Genomic DNA, 19,872 nt, shown 5'->3' with positions numbered 1-19,872 from the left:
CCTAAGCTCCTCCCTCTTCAGTCCCGGCCTATTCCACAACCCCATTTGGGGACAACACTCTAGTTCGGACAGGCGGAATGAAAGAGTCTGGGGGAGAGTAGGGACGTTTGGAGATCACCCTAGGTCAACTAGAATGCTGGGCTGGGGGGAGCTCCGAAACTACAGCTCCCGGTATGCACCGGCGGCCGGAAGCTCCGCCCACCTCCCGGTGCATTGTGGAGGATGAGTCAGGGGTTGGGGGGCACCCAGTCATTGGCAGAACAGACCTGAGCGCTAGGTCAACGCTCAAGGCAGCGGCGAGTGGCGGTCAGAGTGGTTCAGAGATGCAGGCGGCGAGGATGGCCCCGAGCATGGGGCGGCAGTTGCTGAGGTTGGGGGGCGGAAAGTGTGTGTGTATGCTAGCAGTGATGGGGGCAGCGGGCCTGGGAACCGGGCCAGGACTGAACCCCAACTCCCCACAGCTCGCGGCCCTGTGCTCTGCTGGGGCAGCCCCGGCCCTACCCAGTCCGACGACCCTATGCCAGTGGGGCCGCCCAGGTAAGTGACGACGACCTTGGGAGCGAAGAGATCGGTTGGGGTGGGTTCCCGCGTCCCTGCCGCAGCCGACAGGGGTCTCCCTCTTGGTGCCTGTCACCTGCCGACCCGCCTGGCACCAAAAGTAGGGGAAAGGGCAGGCCAGGGTGTCCGGGGGATGAAACTAGGGGAAAGGTCACCAGACGTGCCCTTCCCGGCACCTAGCTCTTCCCTTCTGCTCTCGTTGGCATTTCGGCAGCCCCTTCCCCAGCCGCGGTAACTATCCCTTTCCCCAGGCGGTTCTGGACAAGTCAGATGCGGTCTCCTCTGAGGTTTCGACCGGAGAGAAACCAGCCAAGGCGGTATGTGGCCCCCTAGGCCGGACGAAGCTAAGCCAGGGGCGGACCCACCCCAGCCAGCTCCCTGAAACCCCCTTCTCCTGTTGCAGGAATCTAAGTCCTTTGCTGTGGGGATTTTCAAGGGCCAGCTCACCACAGATCAGGTGTTCCCGTACCCGTCAGGTAAGGGAAGGGGTTGTCAGAGCTGAGCTGGGGCAGAGCAGGTTCCCCTGGCCACCTGGCCTGACCTGCCTGTCTCTTCTCCCCCGCAGTGCTCAACGAGGAGCAGACACAGTTTCTCAAAGAGCTGGTAGGGCCTGTGTCCCGTTTCTTCCAGGTAAGGAATGACTGAGCCTGGGGAATAGAGCTTGGTCCCTAGTGGGGTGGTAGAGATGGTAAGGACCTTGAAAGGAGCCTGGATGTGCGATCCTGTGCCTTCCCCAGGAGGTGAACGATCCTGCCAAGAATGACTCGCTGGAGCACGTTGAGGAGACCACTATGCAGGGCCTCAAGGAGTTGGGGGCCTTTGGTCTGCAAGTGCCCAATGAACTGGGAGGTGTGGGTCTCTGCAACACGCAGGTAAGGGAGCCCCGCAGTCACTTCCCAGCATCCCAATCTACAGTCAGTTCAGCTCCTTCCTCACAGTTGGGGCTAAGGTGTCTGCCAAGGACCTGCCCTGGGGTCCTGCGGGGAGTTGACTCTCCCCATGAGTACACATCCCTTGCAAACACACCACCGAACTATATACAGTCCCCTAGGGCCATGGGCCTCACCCAGGTTCCCAAATCCTAATGACTATCTAAGGTGGGAACTACCTGACAGGGTAGGAAGCCACCAAGACCTGGGATGGACACCAGGCAGCCAGTGTCTTTCTCTGCCATGGTCCCACTTCCTCTCACCTGGGAATGCCCAGGTCAGGCCCTGCCCTGTTGCCCACCTTCCTAAGGGAAGGTCTGCATGGCCTGTTACAGCAAATGCCTGTTTCCCCTCCAGTACGCCCGTTTGGTGGAGATCGTGGGCATGCATGACCTGGGTGTGGGCATCGTCCTGGGGGCCCATCAGAGCATCGGCTTTAAAGGCATCCTCCTCTTTGGCACAAAGGCCCAGAAAGAAAAATACCTCCCCAAACTGGCATCAGGTAAGGCAGGCCAATAGTCCCAGGGATTAGTGGTGTCCTGGGCTTGGTTAGGCTGGTGCTGCTTAGACCACCACAGAGTTGGGCGTGTCGGTTGAGGGAGATTCTGGGAAGGCATGACAGGGTATTTTTAGAGAATTGGGAAGACAATGAATATTGCCTGAGGTATTAAGGGGTAACTTGGGGGGGGGGGCGGGGGGTTGGCACTGAGGGGCCTTCCATGGCCATGAAGATCCAGTGATGGGCCCAGTGTAAAAGAGCTCTTGTCCAACAGGGGAGACTATAGCAGCTTTCTGTCTAACTGAGCCCTCAAGTGGGTCAGATGCAGCCTCCATCCGAAGCTCAGCTGTGCCCAGTCCCTGTGGAAAATATTACACCCTCAATGGAAGCAAGATTTGGATCAGGCAATCTTCCTCCCACTTCTCCCCTCCTCTTCACCTCTACCCGGTTCCAGGCCACACTGCTGTCCTCCACACCCTGACTGCCCTCCTTTTTCCACAGTAACGGGGGCCTGGCAGACATCTTCACAGTATTTGCCAAAACACCAGTTACAGATCCATCCACGGGGGTCGTGAAGGAGAAGATCACGGCGTTTGTGGTGGAGAGGAGCTTTGGAGGTGTCACCCAGTGAGTGGGTTTGCGGAGGAAGAAAAGTTAAGCCAGGAAGGAGGGCAGTACCGAGCGCTAAGGCTGATGGCTGTTAACAGGGTGCTTGGGGTGGGGGGTGCAAAAGCCAAAGCAGCAGGACAGAGAGTTCCTGTTGGGACTGAGATGTACAGAACAGATCTAAAGCTTTGGCTCCATTAACCAACGAGCCCAGCACACAGCAGTGGAGGGAGCCAGGCCTCCTCAGCACTCTGAGCAGGCAGGGACCTGCCACCTGCAGGCTAGGAGGAGTAGTCGCTCCTGGTTCAAAAGGAGTGAAGGGGCAGTTTTCCCTGCAACTTGTTGAACACACCTCTGCTTCTCTGCCCTGTCACAGTGGGCCCCCTGAGAAGAAAATGGGCATCAAGGCCTCGAACACAGCAGAGGTGTACTTTGATGGAGTACGGATACCATCAGAGAACGTGCTGGGCGAGGTGGGGGGCGGCTTCAAGGTCGCCATGCACATTCTCAACAACGGAAGGTTTGGCATGGCAGCAGCCCTTGCAGGTACCATGAAGGGCATCATTGCTAAGGCGGTGAGTACCCACCCCACTGAAGTCCCTAGTTAAAAGTCTAAGTCACATTGAGTCCCTCCCCCATGTGTCCCTGTTCCTTTGCAGGTACTCCCTCCACCAGAGACCCCTCCCCCACCAACAGCTCTAGACCTAACTTAGGTCCCCATCTAGCTTAGACTGAACTCTTCTTGGCTGTGACCTAAGTCCAGCCCAGCCTCTCTCCTGGACGAGAAGAGAACCACAGTGGGACACAGGTGTCCTTTTCCAGGTGGATCATGCTGCAAATCGTACCCAGTTTGGGGAGAAAATTCACAACTTTGGGCTGATCCAGGAGAAGCTGGCCCGAATGGCTATGCTGCAGTATGTGACAGAGGTGAGAATCCTCCCAGGTTTCTTCTGTGGCCTTCTTTCCAGTTGGGTCAGACTACAACCCCCAGCAGCACCTGGGGCAGTGGGTCTCCAGCTTTACACCAATGCCCTAGGGGATGCGGGGAGGCATAGTCAGCTCAGCTGCTGCGGAAGAGGGACAGCCGTGCTGTTCTGCTGAGGTGCTTTCCAGAGGTACCTGAAGTTTATTCTACACCCACACCCACTCTTACTTCTTCACCCCTTTCAAGAAGTCAAATGCCTAGAAGCCCCTGATGAACTGACTCCGGGGACCAAGTATTTCAGTGTCCCTGACATGGAGTTAGAAGGTGAAGGCAAGAGCCACAGGGAGCTGGGACAGATTTGGTCTTAAGGATTTGAGTGATTGGGTCAACTCTGATGCAGCCCTTTTCATTCCCATGTCCCAACCATGCAACCTCAGTCCATGGCTTATATGGTGAGTGCCAACATGGACCAGGGATCCACGGACTTCCAGATAGAGGCCGCCATCAGCAAAATCTTTGGCTCGGTGAGGTTCCAGGCCTGCAGGGAGGGACGCCCAGTTTGGGAGCTGGCCTTCGAAACCAATCTTACATGGTTCTTTGTCCCCAGGAGGCAGCCTGGAAGGTGACAGATGAATGCATCCAAATTATGGGAGGCATGGGCTTTATGAAGGTACAGGATGGTTTTCTGCCCTTGGTAGCCACAGTTGGGCTGGGAGGAGTAGGCAGACACACCTTGCTCAACAGGGGCGTGTGATTTGTCTTTTCCTGTGCTAGGAGCCTGGGGTAGAGCGCGTGCTCCGAGACCTTCGCATCTTTCGGATCTTCGAGGGAACCAATGACATTCTCCGGCTGTTTGTGGCTCTGCAGGGCTGTATGGTAAGGAGGAGAGAATTGGGAAGAGGAGGAAGGGAGGACAGGGGATGCTGACTGTTGGACCTCCTCCCCACAGGACAAAGGAAAGGAACTCTCTGGGCTTGGCAAAGCTCTAAAGAATCCTTTTGGGAATGCTGGCCTCCTGCTAGGAGAGGCAGGCAAACAGCTGAGGCGGTAAGCTTAGGGGCTGCAGCAGGGCAGGGCAGAGCAGTGTATGGCAATTAACCACTCACTTTTTCCTTTTCTCTAAGGCGGACAGGGCTGGGCAGTGGCCTAAGTCTCAGTGGCATCATCCATCCAGAGTTGAGTCGGAGTGGTGAACTGGTAAGTAGTCAAGACTTGGAGGGCTGGAGGACAGCCTGCGTCAGGAGCTAATGGGGCTATGCCCCGCTCTGAGCCCTGAGCACCTTCCTCATCTCTTCAGGCAGTGCAGGCTCTGGAGCAGTTTGCCACTGTGGTGGAGACCAAGCTGATAAAACACAAGAAGGAGATTGTCAGTGAGTGAGCCCTACCGCATTCCCACCGCCCTCCTTTTGCTCTCCCTCCGACTAACACCCCTCCCCCCGACTAACACCCCTCCCCCCATCCCATCTACCTGACAGATGAACAGTTTGTGCTGCAGCGTCTGGCAGACAGTGCCATTGACCTCTATGCCATGGCGGTGGTTCTTTCCAGGTGAGAGGCAGTGTGGGAGGCCTGAGCTGCAGGGGGGGTCCTGGGACAGGGTCACAGCCCTGATTCATTGTCTCTTCCTGCTTCCCACCAGAGCCTCAAGATCCCTGAGTGAGGGCCACCCCACAGCCCGGCATGAGAAAATGCTCTGTGACAGCTGGTGTATTGAGGTGAGATTTGGGGTTGCCAAGCACAGGTAGGGGTTCAAGGCGTGGTCCTGAACCCCTCCTTTCCTCTCCCCAGGCTGCAGCCCGGATCCGGGAAAATATGTCTGCTCTGCAGTCTGACCCCCAGCAGCAGGAGCTCTTCCGTAACTTCAAAAGCATCTCCAAGGCCTTGGTAGAGCGGGGTGGCGTAGTCACCGGCAACCCCCTTGGCTTCTGAATAGTCCAAGCCAGAGCCTGGCCATGAACGTGCCTTCTCTCAAGCCAAAGCCCAGGCCCCTTTCCTGCAGGCTCTGGCTCTGCCTTGAAGGGGCCTCACCTCAGGACTGTGCCTGCGCTCAGAGGGAGCACTCATGCCTTACAAATAAAGTCTTTAACAAGTCATGCTTTGCTACTGTGTCTGAGTCCTTTCCCTTGCTGCCTGCCTCCCTCCCAAAGAAAGGAGCCAAAGGCGTTGGGGATTTGCCCCTATTGCTTTATTTAGTGTTTTATACAGTAACTATAATAAATAGAATAACAAAAGCAGCTACATGACCCCAATACCAAATACCCCAGCTTCCTCTGACTGTTGTCAAGGGTGACCAACCCCCTCCTCCTCCCAGGGGAGCAGGACAGAGCTAACTGGGTGAATGGAGCAGGAGGCCACATTTTGGGGTTAAAAGAAGGGGCCTGGGGGACAGGAATTCTTCATATAAAAGAGGAAATGCCTACCAAAAAATAGCCTAAAAATGTAGAAAAGTCTATTTTAACCTTCAAAAAGGCTTGCAAAATAACAATAAAGCTAAAAATAACCAAAGGTCCCCTGAACACCCCTGAGGGAAGGGGCAGGAGCCAGGCACTGCTGGTTAAGAGTCACAGTGGTAACCTCCTAGCAGGCAGCAGGCAGCCCACGGCTGAGCCCAGGCACCACGGGAGGAGTAATAAGCACATGATTGACAATACATCCAATCACAGGACAGGAGCACCAGGCACTGACGGGACAGGCCAAAGGTAGAAATCCAAGATGGCCCACTGTTGGCTCTACATGACATCCACAAAGAACTCACTGGGGTTGCCCATGGCCATGTGGAAGCTTTGGCGGCTGGCTGTCAGCTCTGGGGGAACTGAGCCTAGGTCTCTGACTGGAGGGGCGCCTGGGGGCTGCACAGCTGGAGGGACAGGTGGGGGAGGTGGGGGCATCATGACCACCATCATGGGGTTATAGGGGAGGGCCATACCAGGGGGTGGTCCATAGGGATGGAGCCCTGGGTGGGCTCGGAGATTAGGAGCACCCCCTGATGAGCTCCTAGAAGGGAGAGGGCCCCCATCACTAGTCCCACCAGGTTCCCCACCCCTCCGAAGGCTGCCCCCTCGGCTGGAGGGCTCGGACTCACTGCCGCTGCCAGACTTGGACTCGGGGGCCCGCTCCTCGGGCCTCCCTGTGCGCCCTGCCCCCCCATCGCTTCGTGTGGACCCACTGCTCCGGCTCCCTGTTGGGGGAGAGGGAAGGGGGGCAACTGAGCCCTAGCCCAGGGTCCCTCAGCCTCCCTAGCCCCTGCTCCTACCTCTCCACCCTGGTATCCCCTTGCCCCCCCACCCCCAACTGTACTGTTAGCTGGCAATTACTTACCTTCGCTGTGCTGGCTGCTGGCACTGCCTCCACCATAGGTATAGGACGAGAGCTCATGGTAGGGTGGGGGCTGGGGGCTGTATGGGTGTGGGGCTGGATACTGGTAGGGAAAGGTGGGCAGCAGGGGCCAAGGGGTGGCCCCAGGCAGAGGAGCCAAGGTGTCCTGGTCCGAAGCCCCACTGGAACCGTCATTATCATTCAGAGACAGGTTGACTAGGTCTGGAAGGGAGGTGAAGACACGAATAAGAGTCACTACTTCAAGGGGCCAGGACACCAAGGCACTGAATGTAGAGGAACTGGGAACCTTTTCCCTAGGACCTTCCATGAATGGGGGTGAACACGAGGGCCTTAAAATTCCCCACCTGCCACTATCAGGGCAGGAAATCAGCCAGGGCCACCACAAGTCCCATATGCGTTTACGAGACTCAGAAAAAGGCACTCCTGCCCCAGCAGACATGACTCTATGCCTGGTACACAACTTGTCCAGCACAACCCTGGGGGACATTAGCCCCGACTTGTGTCATCGGGCCAGTGCGGGGCACATACCGCTCAGCGCTCCGGCTGCTCTCCGGGCAAAGTCTGGGGTTATGGAGGGGCACTCACAACTCTCACAGCCGCCACTGAGGTCTCCAAAGACGTAATAGCACTGCTCAGAGAAGGTGATCTTGTTTACGGTGTGCCGGATAAGGCCCGCCTTGAGCAGTCCGCTGGCATACTTTCTGGCCTCCCGTCGCTCAGGAAAGCCCTCCACGTGATGATAGAGCCAGTCAACCACGTCGGAACCTGGGATCACCCAGGGCAGAAAAAGGCCTCAGGTTCTCCTCCTCGACTTCCGTTTCACCCCTGGCCTGGGTCATTCCCACCTTTGGCCTCCTCCTTCTCCTGCTCCCCGTCCCATGCCACCTGCCCAGAACCCGGCCATACCCAGAAAGGCATTAGGGATGGTGATCTTGAGCCACATGCGGTCCCGAACTTCTAGTCCAGACTCTGGAGAGGCCATGGCCTTGGTCACAGATGCCATGTCTGTGTGGATGGAGAGACCTCGGCCCTCACAGCCTGACAGCGGAGAAGGAGGGAGTCAGAGGCAGAGCCCACTCACAAGGAGCGATGGGGTCACAACATTGCTGAGGGGCCTTCTGGGAAGAGGGGACGAGGCGGGCCTGGGGGCTCACCGTCAGGCAAAGATGACCCAGATGTAATGGTGCTCATGGACGAGGAGCCTGGATAGGCTGGGAAGGTGCCGGTCAGTGCAGCTGAGTGTGAGACCCAGGCAGCGGGGTCAATTGGCTGTATAGGCTCATCTGGAATACAGAAAGCCACCAAAACGATCACTTCCTAGTCCCAGAGAGCCATCCCTGTCCCTGCCTGACTCAGATTTGACCTTCCCCATTCCCCCTGGCCTTGGGGCCCGGGCCGGCCCCAGCCCTCCCGCCCTCTCAGCTGCAGGCCCTTCTGAGTGCCACTCACTTCGGGGGAGAGTGAAATAGGCTTGGGGAGAGGGGTCCCAGCACTTGGCCACAGTCAGCACGATGGGGCTGTGGGGAAGAGGAAAAGGCCAGTCAAGCAGGATGTGGGGAAGAGGCCTCGGGAGGTGGGGGCCTAGAATGAAAATGGGTGAAGGGACAGAGAGAGGGAGAGAAGAAAAAGCGCACAGACATGGCTGGGCCCAAGAAGGTGAGGGTGGAAGGCTCCATCCACAATGCATATGACTCACGAACACACATAACTCTTAAAAACGTACTGAGTCAGACAACAGAGTACACAATGTACAGTTCCATTCAGAGAAAGCCCCCAAACGGGTAAAACTAAACCACGATGTTCAAGGATACAGGCATGAGTGGTAAAACTGCCAAGTGAAGCAAAGATTTTATCACAGTGATGAACAAAAAATCAGGAGCGTGATTACTCCTGGGGCAGTGCAGAGGGTGGGAGCCAGAGGGGACACTGAGGGCAACTTCTAGGGTGCCAGCAATCTTCTATTTCATGATCTAGGCGACGGGGACAGGTGTACTCGTTCACTCTAGAATTACTCATGACATCATACATTTTTTGTTTCACGTACTTTTTAAATGAGTATTGCATTGCTTTTTAAAATTGTAAGACAAAAAGGTGAAAAGGCAAAGCCAAGAGGACTGAGGACCTGAGACCAGCTCAGAGGCTCACCCTGGCTTATGCACAATGTCTCTCAGCACCCGCACCGCATCGTCATTGCTCATGTTCTCAAAGTTCATGTCGTTCACCTGGAAGTGAGGGAAAGCGGGTCAGAGGCAGGGTGGGGGAGGCTGAGAGCCCCTGCCCAAGTGCCCTGCCCCAGCACACCTGCAAAAGCATGTCCCCTGGCTCGATGCGCCCATCAGCTGCCACGGCCCCACCCTTCATAATGGAGCCGATGTAGATGCCCCCATCTCCCCGCTCATTGCTTTGGCCCACAATGGAGATGCCCAGGAAGTTGTACTTCTCTGTGGAAGAAGTCCATGTGATGAGGGGAAGCCCAAGCCACATGACCCCAAGCCCTGGAGACCAGGTCCCCTAACCCCCCAGTCTGCAGCTCCCTCCATACCCATGTTGAGCGTGACTGTGATGATGTTGAGAGACATGGTGGAATCTGTAACGCTGCTGAAGGATGAGGTCTGTGGTGGGAAAAGGGAAAGGAGCTGGACTGCCTTCAACAACCCAGAGCCAAGTCTGGGATTGTCTATACCCTTGTACCCACTGAACCGAGACCCCAAGGCCCCCAACATCCCCAAGATCCAGTCGTCCCACGACACCCTCTCACCCTCTCCAGGCGAGGTGGCCGCTGTTTCCTTCGCCGCCGGTGGCGCTTGAGGAGGCGAGAGGCACTGCTTTGTTCTGTGGAGCTGCTGAACCTGTCAGGAGGTTGGGAAGGGAACACTTGCAGGCGGAGGCTGTCATAGGCCAAGGGAAAATGAGAGGATTGGCTGAAGGAGGGAAGAGAAGGGGCTGATGCCCTGGGGAGAGATCCGTGGAGCCATACCTGCTCATGGTGTCATCCTCATCAGAGTCCCCCAGGCTGGTGCTCTCTAGTTCACTGGTCATGAGGGTTGAGGAACTCTCGTACCCAGCCAGGTGGCGCTCTAGCCGTGAGGGGCCACTGGGCCGGTGTCCGCCAGCTGAGTATGAATAACAACTTCAGGTACCAGGCCTTAGGTTCCTTACCCTCATCAAGCCTCGGTCTGATCCAACACCCCCCCAATTCCAGTCTACCCAGCCTCAGGGCCCAACCCCCCTCACCGCCATGCTCACTGCTGTCTCTCCTGCGAGGCCGCTCCCGCCTCAGAGACACTACTGACTCTGTTTCGGTCTCAGGCTCCAGATTTTCCCGGCTGCTGGACACGTTAGGGCTAGGTGGGCAAGGATGGTGCCAACCCAAGTCAGTGGGACAGAGCTCCAAATCCTTGGCTTCCCCTCCCAAGAAGCTTGGGTTTCCTCCTCACCTCCCACCCCTGGACTCAAGAATCCCAAGGACTCACTGAAAGGATGGAGGCCTGGAGTCCCCAATGCCACTGGTCCTCTCCGGTGGCAAAGGGGGTAATGGTGGAGTTGGAGGCGCCAATTCTGTCCGAGGCTCCTGGGCTGGGGGAGCTATCTCAGGTTGAGGGTTATCTGATGACACAAGCTGGAAGGGTGCAAGTGATTAAAAAAAAAAAAAAAAAAAAAAAAAACTCTACCAGGAAATGAGGCATATGACAAGCGAGAAAGGGAAAGGACTAGAAAAGGAGGAGACAGGATCTAAGAGCCTGAAGCAAAGCACAAAAAAACCAGCAGCAAGCATTAGAGGCTCCAGAAGGAGAAGGCTGAGGGGCTCCAACTGCCTCTCCAAACAGGTAGGGAAGCAAAGAACTAGGACCTCCAACAAGTGATCAGGGATTGGGTTACAAGGCCAGACTACGGCTTGGAGGGGCTCAGGAACACAGGAGGGACTGGGCCCTCACAGCTGGGCCCCTTACCCAGGAGACTACCCTTCCATTGAAACAGGGAAGGCGGGCATTGTCATCTGAAATTTCTTCTTTCACCACCCTGCAGAGAGACAGGATGAAAGTCAGGGAGACTGGACCAGCTCCCCCAACTCCTATCCCCAAGGTTTTTCCCAATCTTCCTTTTTTTCTTTTATTCCTTTTTTTTTCTTTTTCTAAATCACAAATAGGATTTCAATTTGTCACCATGAAAAGTCTGAATTTTAAACAGATCTTGGACTAGGGGTTCATACCCATCAGCTCGCTCAACTCTAGCACCTATGTCATCCCCAACAGCTTTTCCAGAACTGCTACGCTCACCATGAAGTTTTCCCAAATCAAACTTGGACTCCTTTGGCATTTTGACTTTTCTAACAAAGACATTATGGAGCAGGTAAACAGGTTGGCAAGCCTTTCCCAGCGCTGCCTGGAATCAATTTATCAACCACTTCTTTCAAGTCATTTGTCTGCACCTCTTGGGTCAAGATTTCCATCATCTCCCTTCAGATCTGGCAGACCTGTGGACGCTGAGCCTGAGAGGTCTTCCAGATGTGATGGTTGCGTTTTTTAGTAAAACCAACCCAGAACAGACGAAGCAAATAACTATCAGTAGTCTTGACATCAACATGAGCTTCAACTGTGGTCTTCCACTCTTTGACCATGAAGCACATTTTGTCACGGCGAAGATCCGTGCCATGGAACTCAGTCGGGCAGTTTTTAACCCCGAATGTCCTCAGTAATTAGCTCAAATTTTCTAGATGCAACTTCATCGTTCTGCAGATCACCTAGGCTCACTTCAAAAACATGACCCTTGAGACCATTACATGTGATTTTGGTTCCTAGAGTTCTCTTAACTAGAGTTTTTCCAGTATTTCTTATATTGAACACACCTGGAGCTTTCACCTCATACTAATCTTTTTTGGAAAATGGATCAACCATTCTTCTTTTTGGCTTCCTTTGTGCCACCTTTCACAAGGTGCTCGATCTTGCTGACCACCCATGGTGCTGTTCAGAGAGCCAAAAGGGCTCTCTCAATCTCCATCCAGCTCAAGGATGTTGGCTTTCTCCCACCCTGTCCAAGTCCTCTTCTCTCACATTAAAACACTTCACTCTTACACCTAAGATATCTCCAAACTCAATTCTCTTTCCTTATACCTCCTCTCAATGCTGCTCTGAAGATCTCCTCGAGTCTGATTCAAACCTCTCAACCAAATTTCAAAGGCCATTCCCTAAGGTTATCCCAGTTGCCCGAAGTATCTATTTAACATCAGGAGCCTTGCTGGTGGCCTCCCCCAACCTGTACAGTTCCTCACACACCTTCCCAAAAAACGTCTTTGGTCCTCATCTAAAACTCTACTCTTATGCTTTCCTTAGTTTTCTCTTACTTTCAGAGAGCTACCCAAATGCACTGTCTTTGCCTAACTAAAAATACCCATTAGACCAAAGAATGGGACTTCCTCACTAGGCTGAGAGCTCCCAAGGAGAGATGAGGCTCAGCTTCCCATTCCTCTTTGCCTTACCTGGCACAAACTCTGCACTGGGCAATCTGCTCCACCTGACAGACTCCAATGCCCAGCACTGGGGGTTACCTCTCCCACAGGTTCCTTGCAATGGACTGGACTTACCCCTTCTTCTCAACCACCATATGAAATCATTAATGTTCAGCACCATGTCCTGGCCACACAACAAAGAACCTGACACTTTGTAGACATCAACAAATACTTGTTGACTAAAGGAACACACATGAACTATGAGACTCTCTGCCCTGTACAGAATCAATCTCTCCCTCCCTCCCTCTCCCACTCTTTCCTTCTCTCTCTCTCTCTCTCTCTCTCTCTCTCTCTCTCACACACACACACACACACACACACACACACACACTCTCTCTCTCTCTCTCACCCTCAAATTAGGGCATCCTGTCTGATTAACCATGTAGCCTAATATAGTTCAAGAGGCCTGGATATATGCCAACTTAATCCCATTTACTTTGAATGTCACAAACACAGCCCAGTCACTACCAATCTGTCTGTGTAATATAGTATTCTTTACACCATAATACCAATCTGCCTCAGCATAGCCTAGCCTGCCAAGTGATTCCAGTCTGTATTACAATACCCTAGTCTATGGACCAGTCAGACTCAATATTGCACCTATCACTGACCAAGACTTTACTGTGTACCGTGAACTGTACCTATACTAAGCATTTCACTCTATTTCTATTTCACAGATGAGATCAAGGCAAAAAAAGTTTTAAAGGTTGCCCAATTACACTGCCGACAAGTAGGAGAACCTTGACTTAAATCCAAGGTTACTCCCAAGACAGTACCATTTTCCCATTTTCCCAATGACGAACAATGTTTCTAGACAGAGCCCAGTTGATTCAGCTCTCCCAGCCTAATTCAGCCTGTCTTCAAGAGCTGAGATTGAGGACCCAGAGGGTTCAGTACCAAAAACTGTCAACACAAAAGGGCTTACTCTGCATTATTTAAAGTCCCAGTTTAGCCCAGAATATCCCAAATTACCCCAGGATAGCCCAATCTATTCTAGTACAGCCTAGAATGTCCACACACGCAGCTGTCTGCACCAATATAGATTAGAAAAGCCCCATACAGCTGTCTGTATTAGCATAGACACTTAAAAGCCCTGTCTGCCTAGAACTGAGTGTTCCAATAAAAACTAGGCCCCAAAACAAACTAAGATCAATCAATTAAACCCAGTAGAGACCAAAATGGCCCAGGTTTCTCCAGAATAGCCCCAGCCACCCTACAACAGCCTAGAACACCCCAATACAGCACTCTCTGCATTAGTATAGATTACAATGTCCCAAAATGATTCTGGCTGCCCTAGTCTCGAGTTGCCCCAATATAGCCCAGTCTACATTAGGGGATTCCACACAGTATCACACAATAACCCTGCGCGCTACAGGGCTGCCCAGAATTAACTAAACTAGTAGAGGATAGATCGATCTACCGCAGCACAGACCATTATGTCCCAAAATAAACCAGTGTGCCCCACTCTATTCCAGTACAGCCTGATCTTCTCTAATCTGGTTTCAGTCTTCCTCCTACAGCTCCTTGGGCCTCAATCTGTCCAAGCATAACCTTGTCCGCCCTGGGATATCCAAGCTACCTCAAGATAGTACAATTTGCTATAAACAAAAAGAGCCCACAATCTGCTCCAGATAGCTCAGAAAAATCCCAGTACGGCCCAGACTAAACCTGTGCTTCTCAATATTGCCCAATCAGTGCCAGCACAGCCCCCATCTGTCCCAGTCTAGGCCTCGCACTCACCCGAAATCCTGATCCATTGACTTGAAAAAGTACTTAGCGCCCGCGGGCCGCTGCAGGACGCTCTTGAAATCGCCGAGGGTGATGCGCTCCGCAGGGACAGGGATCTTCACCAAGTAGGGAGTCTCTTCCTCATCCAGGTGGTAAATCACCTTCGTCTCCCCAACACTACCGCCCCCCGCGCTGCCGCCCGCCATGGTCTCGCCCGCGCACTCTCCGGCTCCACCGCCCACCCAACTGGGCTAACCGCCGCTACCGCGCCTGCGCACACCCGCAAACCAAAGCGCGAGCGTGGTCTGCACTGCCCCAGCACGAGAAATGTAAAAGGGAGGCACGCGGGGAGTCCACCGGGTGAGGGGCTGTGGGGCGCGACCCAGAGCCGCAGAGTGGGCAGCCACCACCTCGAACACCCTTCAGCGCCCCGCCCACCTCTCCATGTCATGTGACCCAGAGTGGCCCGCCCACATCACGTGACTCAGCTCCCCCCCCCCCCGTATCCCCACCACGTGACTGTTTCCAGCAACGGTTCCCCAACCCTGGACGGCCCCGCCCCCAAAATGTGTCGTTCCCCCCCCCCCCCCAACCCTGCATCCTCCGAGTACCCTAGCCAACTTGGCTTCTGCCCTCAGAAGGCAGGCAACCGATACCCCACTCCATTAACCCCTCAGACGGGAAGCTCCAAGCAACTCTTGATCTGCTGGAGCTGGCAAGGGTGTTGCGAGGATGGAGTTGTGGGGTCCTAAACTGGGGATTAAATGGTACAAAACCAATGAGGGCCACAGAATTTGCTGGGCGAGACGTTGACCCCAGTCATTTTCAGCTTGAACTTTAAACAGAGGTGGGTTTCAGGACCACCTCCAGCCATCTTCTGCATCGTTTCCAAAGCCTCCCTCCCAAGCAGGATAGTCAGTGAGGGCTATTAACACAAAAGAGCCCACTGCTTTATTTACAACACGCAGGCTGTCTGCACAAACAGCTGGCCAGTATCATTAGAAACAAGAGGTGAGAATGGTCACCTGCTTTCCTTCTTTCCTCTGCCAGCCTCTCTGGTTGGTACTCCACCTCTAAGCAGCCATGCCCCAAAGGGGAAGTCCAAAATTAAAAATAAAACCAGTGTAGAATAAATGGGGAGCGAGAAAAGATGAGGAAGGGAAGTGCTATATTTACACTAGCGTTTTATAGACAACTGTCCCACTCCATCCCAGTTCCAACCCTGGCCAAGAAAATGAGAGGTGGCAGGTCCAAGGGACAGAGATTAAGTGTCTAGGAACCCAGACAGCCTCCCACCCCCAACTTGTAATGGGTCCCAGTTCAGATCCACAAGGTGGGAAGGAGTAGGAACTCATTTCCAAAAAAGTCTCCCTTGGGAATTCCTGCCTTGAAGTGGGACAATATCCAAGCTTCAGGGGATAGGCTGAGGACCCTGAGGCTCAGTTCCCAATGTCATTTGGAAGTTCCAGCTTAGAGAGTGATGTCAGGGCTCTCCAGATTTGGGAGGCCCCCCTAACCGCCGGGCCTCTGGCCGCAGTTCCTTGCACTTCTGGCAGTAAAAGAAGTCAGGGACGTTCGTCTTCTTAATCTTAGCACAGGAGAGGTGAATCCATGTTCCACAGAGGCTACACTCAATCATGGGCCTCCCGGCAAAGGGCTTTCGGCAGTAACACGTGATCAGGTCCCATGAGTCATCACCTGGGGAAAGAATTGGTTTGGTGTCGTGTCTGAGCTGTTGCATCCACAACAGCTCTATACCCATCATCCCAGCTGTCCCTGGACAGCCCCAAACTTCTCACCTGATTCTACCATGATGTCCTCATCCATGACCCGCATCTCGCCTTCACTGGAGCTGGCATCTCCATCTTGGCTTGTTTCAGTGCTACCCACCTCCTTGCTTTCACTGTCAGTGGGAGGGGCTCCTTCAGGGTGCACTGTGGCAGGGGGCCTAGGAGCCTCAGGGGGTGTTGACAGCACAGGGGCTGGGGCATCTCCCCCTACCATTGATACCATCTCTTCTTCCTCCTCCTCCTCTTCTTCCTCCTCCTCTTCAGAGTCTGTATCACTGGGAGGTGCCCGGGGAGGCCCAGGAGGTGGGAGTCTATCCCCCCGCTCTGCCTTTTTCAACTTCCGCTTCTTGCTCTTCTTGATTCGAGACCTCTTTTCCCCATCCCCAGGGGTTGGACGAGGCCTCCGAAGCACCCCAAAGCCAGACCCCGCTCCTGGCCCCAATTTTCGGTTCTTTCGGTCCTTCTTTCGAGGAGGCTGGGAAAGATCCCCCTGGGAAAGGGGCACTGGGGTGAGAGCAGCTGGGGGACGGGAGGCATGTGTGAGGGATGAGGGGGACAGTGGAGATGCCATTTTGGGCCCATCTAGATCAAAGAGAGAGTCCTTGAGCTTCATCTTCTCAAGCAGGGTGGCACTGTCAGGGGCCTGCAGACGAGAGAAAGTGGACCTTGGGGGTCCTGCCTGGGTGGGACCTGCTTGAGCGGCCCGTCTCTTGGATGACTTTGCTTTCTTAACAAAGGTCTGGATAGTTCGGAGATCTGAGGGGGCCGAGTCCCAGCCATCACTGTCTGCAGCACTCTCACCTCGCAATGGAGAGCTGGAGCCAGAGGCTGGCCAGTCACTTTCCTTAAAAGGGAGACAAGACCAGGGTCAAAAGGGAGCCTAGTGTCATTTCACTCAGTTCCTCTACAAACGCAGCTTAAAAACTAGAGACTCCCTGGCTGGTGTGACTCAGTGGATTGAATGCCGGCCTGTGAACCAAAGGGTCTCTGGTTCCATTCTCAGTCAGGGCACACGCCTGGGTTGCAGGGCAGGTCCCCAATAGGGGGTGTGTGAGAAGCAACCACACATGGATGTTTCCGTCTCATTCTCCCTCCCTTCCCCTCTCTCTAAAAATAAATAAAAATCTAAAAAATTATCCCACCCCAACTCCTACTAGCATCTGCTCTTAAGCACCTCCCATGTTACACCTGCCTTTTAAGTTCTAGCCACCTCCCCAATTCCCACTGCCTTTATAACACTGTATCTCCCTAACAACAGCTGTTTCTCTACAGCACAGGTGGCAAACACAAGGCCTGCCACCTTGCTTTATCTGACCCAGCACCTTGTTTCTACCTGCAGCAGCGCAGAGCTCTAGCTTAACTGTCAAGGAACATATACAGTCCTAAAATTACCTTCAGCCCTTTGAAGGCAACCGTGAGGCTGATGTGGCCTCCAATGAAAATGAGTTTGATAACCCTGCTCTACAGCCTCATCGGTTATCTCTTTCAGCTTCCTATAATTTATCCAAAGCACCTTCCATTAACAGCTGCTCAAAACGATTCAATGCTGCTCAAGCCACCTATCTCTATCAATCCCATACCCACCCCAAATATCGGTGTTCCTACTAGAGTTTTTAATCATCCTAATCTTACATGTAATTTTTGGTAGGCTTCTGTAAATAAATACAGTTCCATTTGCTCAATGGACCCTCTATAGTCCTAGGCCACCACCCTCAAGTCAATTGACCTCCTGTTCCTACCTCTTTGCTAGGGGGGATGTAACCAGCATAGGCCAACACAAAACTGCAGAATTTGTTGAAATCCTCAATTGTTCTCCGCCGTTTCTCTGGTGGCTGAAAAGAAGGAAACTTTTATCACACGGAGTTTAAGGGGGTCATTTCCAAAGGCATAGTCCCAGGAATAAGGAACCTGGAAAAGGTAGGAGGGAGAGCCAGAGGCCAGGGAAAAGAGGGTTGGACAGTAATACTAGGCTGCAAAGGTAAGGAGAACCTCACCTGAGTCTCTGGCTTAAGGGTCGGAGGTGGATCTGTGAAAGCAATAAAAGCTGAGTCAAGGCACTAGGAAAGAGTCTGGGTAAAAACCCCACCTCTAAACCTTGGAGATCCTAAGTAAACCCCCTGCTCTCCCAGGTCCCTCAGCTTGGCCAGCAAGCCCCTGCGGCGCTGGGCCCGCCCCAGCTCCCTCTTCCAACCCGCGAGGGGCGGAGCCTAGGCGCGGCGCCCTCTCGTGCCTCGATATAACGCTCCCCTTCCCCCCACCGGAGGCCTGGCGCCCCGCCCCCCCCACGGTTTCTCTAGACTTGTCTACTCGGATCTCTCCGCGCCCCACCCCGCCATACAGCTCCTGGGACCGGGCTGTTGCCTGCCCCTACCTTTCATAGGCGCCCAGCACCCTGAGTTCCTGCCGAGCCGCCCTCTACCGCCCCGGTCCTTCCAAGACCGCACTCGCCGCCTGCCGGCCCCCCGGGTCCACGATGACCACGCTGAGCCGTTCCCCGCCCTCCGGCCCCTTCTACTCGAGCACGAGGCTCGGCGCGCCCCTCACCCCCCACCTTAAACACACACAGGCTCACACATCCAACGCCACTTAGCGTCCGGGACAGACCAGAGAGCTCTAACCCGGACGCGGCCCCACCTGCCCCCACATAGCACGGTCCCCACAATTTCACTGTCCCTCCGCCCCCATCCGGGGCTTTGGCCCCTCCCCGCCTCGAGCTTCTCAGGCTCCTAGCCGGGCCCCCGGACCCAGTTCGGAGGTCTCTCTGCCCCCGACCCTCGTCCCTGTATTCACCACGAAGTCACCCCCACCCACGTCCCCGTACTTACCACCAAGTCACTAGGCTACGGACCCTTAAACTCTTGCCCCCCACCCAGCTACTCTCCCCCTCCACAGCAACCCCTGCTGCTGCTGCCGCTGCCCCCTCACCCTCCGCAACTCCCGGGCTTTAACCCTCTCCGACCAACTCCCCCACTCCACCTCTCAACCCTCGGGTCTTAATCCCCCCCCACACCCCGCCCCACCGCCCCTAAACTACCCAGCTCTTCTCGCTTCCCGGCCGGTTCTCTCTCCCCACAACTAACCCCCGGTACAGGTCCCTTACCGCAGACAATACCCAGACTCCCTCTTCTCCCCACAACTATCTTCCCACTCCTCCAACAATCACCAGGCTATCTCCAGCGGCAACTACCGGAGCTCCGCACCACCGCCACAAACTCCCCCACCTAGGCGAACTACCGGGCTCCTCACTCAGTCCTCTTCTACCGCCTCCTTCCTCAACAACTCTCCGGCCCCCAGGTTTCCCCAGCCACTCAGCTTCAGGCCCCAGCCCGCCAGAGGCCCTTTCGGCTCCTAGCCCCCGAAGATCCGATTTCCAGCTCCCACTCCCCACCTCTGCCCTCCCCCCCCAGCATCTGATCTCCAACTATCCCCAGCTCAGTCTCCCACTCCTCTTTCTCCAAGGTCTCTCAACTCGTCGCTCTCCCACCTCCAGGGCCAGGCCCCCGAACCCCTCCCCACGCTCCCTCGCTAGGCTCCGGGGATCGACCTCCAAGTTTGCCAATTGATTCCTTGACCGCTCCCCTCCAGCTCAGCGCTCGGTGCCGGTCGAGAGCTCGCTCACCTTCGGGACTGGGCTCCGCCATGGCTTCCAGCATCGCCCCCTCCCCTCCTCCCGGTCCGGCGCCCCCCCTCCCCTGAGCCGGGGATCCCGGTGCCGCCTCCGGTGCTCGGTGTTCCTGCTGCCTCACTCCGCAGAGGTGTCTGCCTCGACCCGGTTGTGACTCGAGTCCGCTAAACACTGCCACCACCTCCCTCTACCACTGCCTCCCGCACTCCCGGACCGAGCCCCCTCCCCCCGCGCCGCCGGCCGCCTGCTCCCTCCTCCTCTCCACTCCCTCCCTCCCTCCCCTCCCCTCCCTTCGCGGGCGCCCATGCGCAATGCATCAAGGGGCTCGTAGTCCATCTGGGGGCAGCGGGAAGGGAACGGCATAAGCCTT

General features: G+C 55.0%; 3 protein-coding genes across 5 annotated transcripts; 1 reads left to right on the top strand and 2 right to left on the bottom strand.

Annotated features, from left to right (window-relative positions):
• Positions 1 to 209: 209 nt before the first annotated feature.
• Positions 210 to 5,610, top strand: ACADVL (acyl-CoA dehydrogenase very long chain). 2 transcript variants are annotated; one of them, XM_024564937.3, is made up of 20 exons: positions 210 to 370; positions 462 to 537; positions 810 to 875; positions 962 to 1,034; positions 1,124 to 1,188; positions 1,296 to 1,430; positions 1,845 to 1,989; positions 2,261 to 2,390; positions 2,488 to 2,613; positions 2,969 to 3,167; positions 3,415 to 3,519; positions 3,955 to 4,041; positions 4,125 to 4,187; positions 4,292 to 4,393; positions 4,467 to 4,564; positions 4,642 to 4,714; positions 4,815 to 4,887; positions 4,993 to 5,065; positions 5,157 to 5,232; positions 5,306 to 5,610. In XM_024564937.3, the coding sequence occupies exons 1-20, from the start codon at positions 324 to 326 to the stop codon at positions 5,444 to 5,446; spliced, it is 1,953 nt and encodes a 650-aa protein (XP_024420705.1). In that variant the 5' UTR covers positions 210 to 323; the 3' UTR covers positions 5,447 to 5,610. The 2 variants fall into 2 exon arrangements, with proteins under 2 accessions (XP_024420705.1, XP_045055283.1); XM_045199348.3 differs by having other exon boundaries at positions 220 to 385.
• On the bottom strand, positions 5,153 to 14,543 carry DVL2 (dishevelled segment polarity protein 2). 2 transcript variants are annotated; one of them, XM_024564934.3, is made up of 15 exons: positions 14,100 to 14,543; positions 10,804 to 10,873; positions 10,327 to 10,472; positions 10,088 to 10,197; positions 9,831 to 9,966; positions 9,612 to 9,702; positions 9,396 to 9,465; positions 9,155 to 9,294; positions 8,999 to 9,075; positions 8,303 to 8,370; positions 8,008 to 8,136; positions 7,760 to 7,891; positions 7,439 to 7,618; positions 6,836 to 7,054; positions 5,153 to 6,695 (listed from the first exon to the last, which is right to left on the bottom strand). In XM_024564934.3, the coding sequence occupies exons 1-15, from the start codon at positions 14,291 to 14,293 to the stop codon at positions 6,247 to 6,249; spliced, it is 2,211 nt and encodes a 736-aa protein (XP_024420702.1). In that variant the 5' UTR covers positions 14,294 to 14,543; the 3' UTR covers positions 5,153 to 6,246. The 2 variants fall into 2 exon arrangements, with proteins under 2 accessions (XP_024420702.1, XP_045055282.1); XM_045199347.2 differs by having other exon boundaries at positions 10,100 to 10,197; positions 14,100 to 14,513.
• Positions 14,544 to 15,015: 472 nt separating this feature from the next.
• Positions 15,016 to 19,753, bottom strand: PHF23 (PHD finger protein 23). Its single transcript, XM_024564939.4, has 5 exons — positions 19,497 to 19,753; positions 17,872 to 17,903; positions 17,617 to 17,709; positions 15,887 to 16,721; positions 15,016 to 15,785 (listed from the first exon to the last, which is right to left on the bottom strand). Exons 1-5 carry the CDS (start codon positions 19,528 to 19,530, stop codon positions 15,571 to 15,573), a joined length of 1,209 nt encoding a protein of 402 aa, XP_024420707.2. The 5' UTR covers positions 19,531 to 19,753; the 3' UTR covers positions 15,016 to 15,570.
• Positions 19,754 to 19,872: the final 119 nt, after the last annotated feature.

Source organism: Desmodus rotundus, chromosome 9 (genome assembly GCF_022682495.2).
Source record: "Desmodus rotundus isolate HL8 chromosome 9, HLdesRot8A.1, whole genome shotgun sequence".
NCBI lineage: Eukaryota > Metazoa > Chordata > Mammalia > Chiroptera > Phyllostomidae > Desmodus > Desmodus rotundus.
This window is presented reverse-complemented; position numbering and strand designations above follow the sequence as displayed.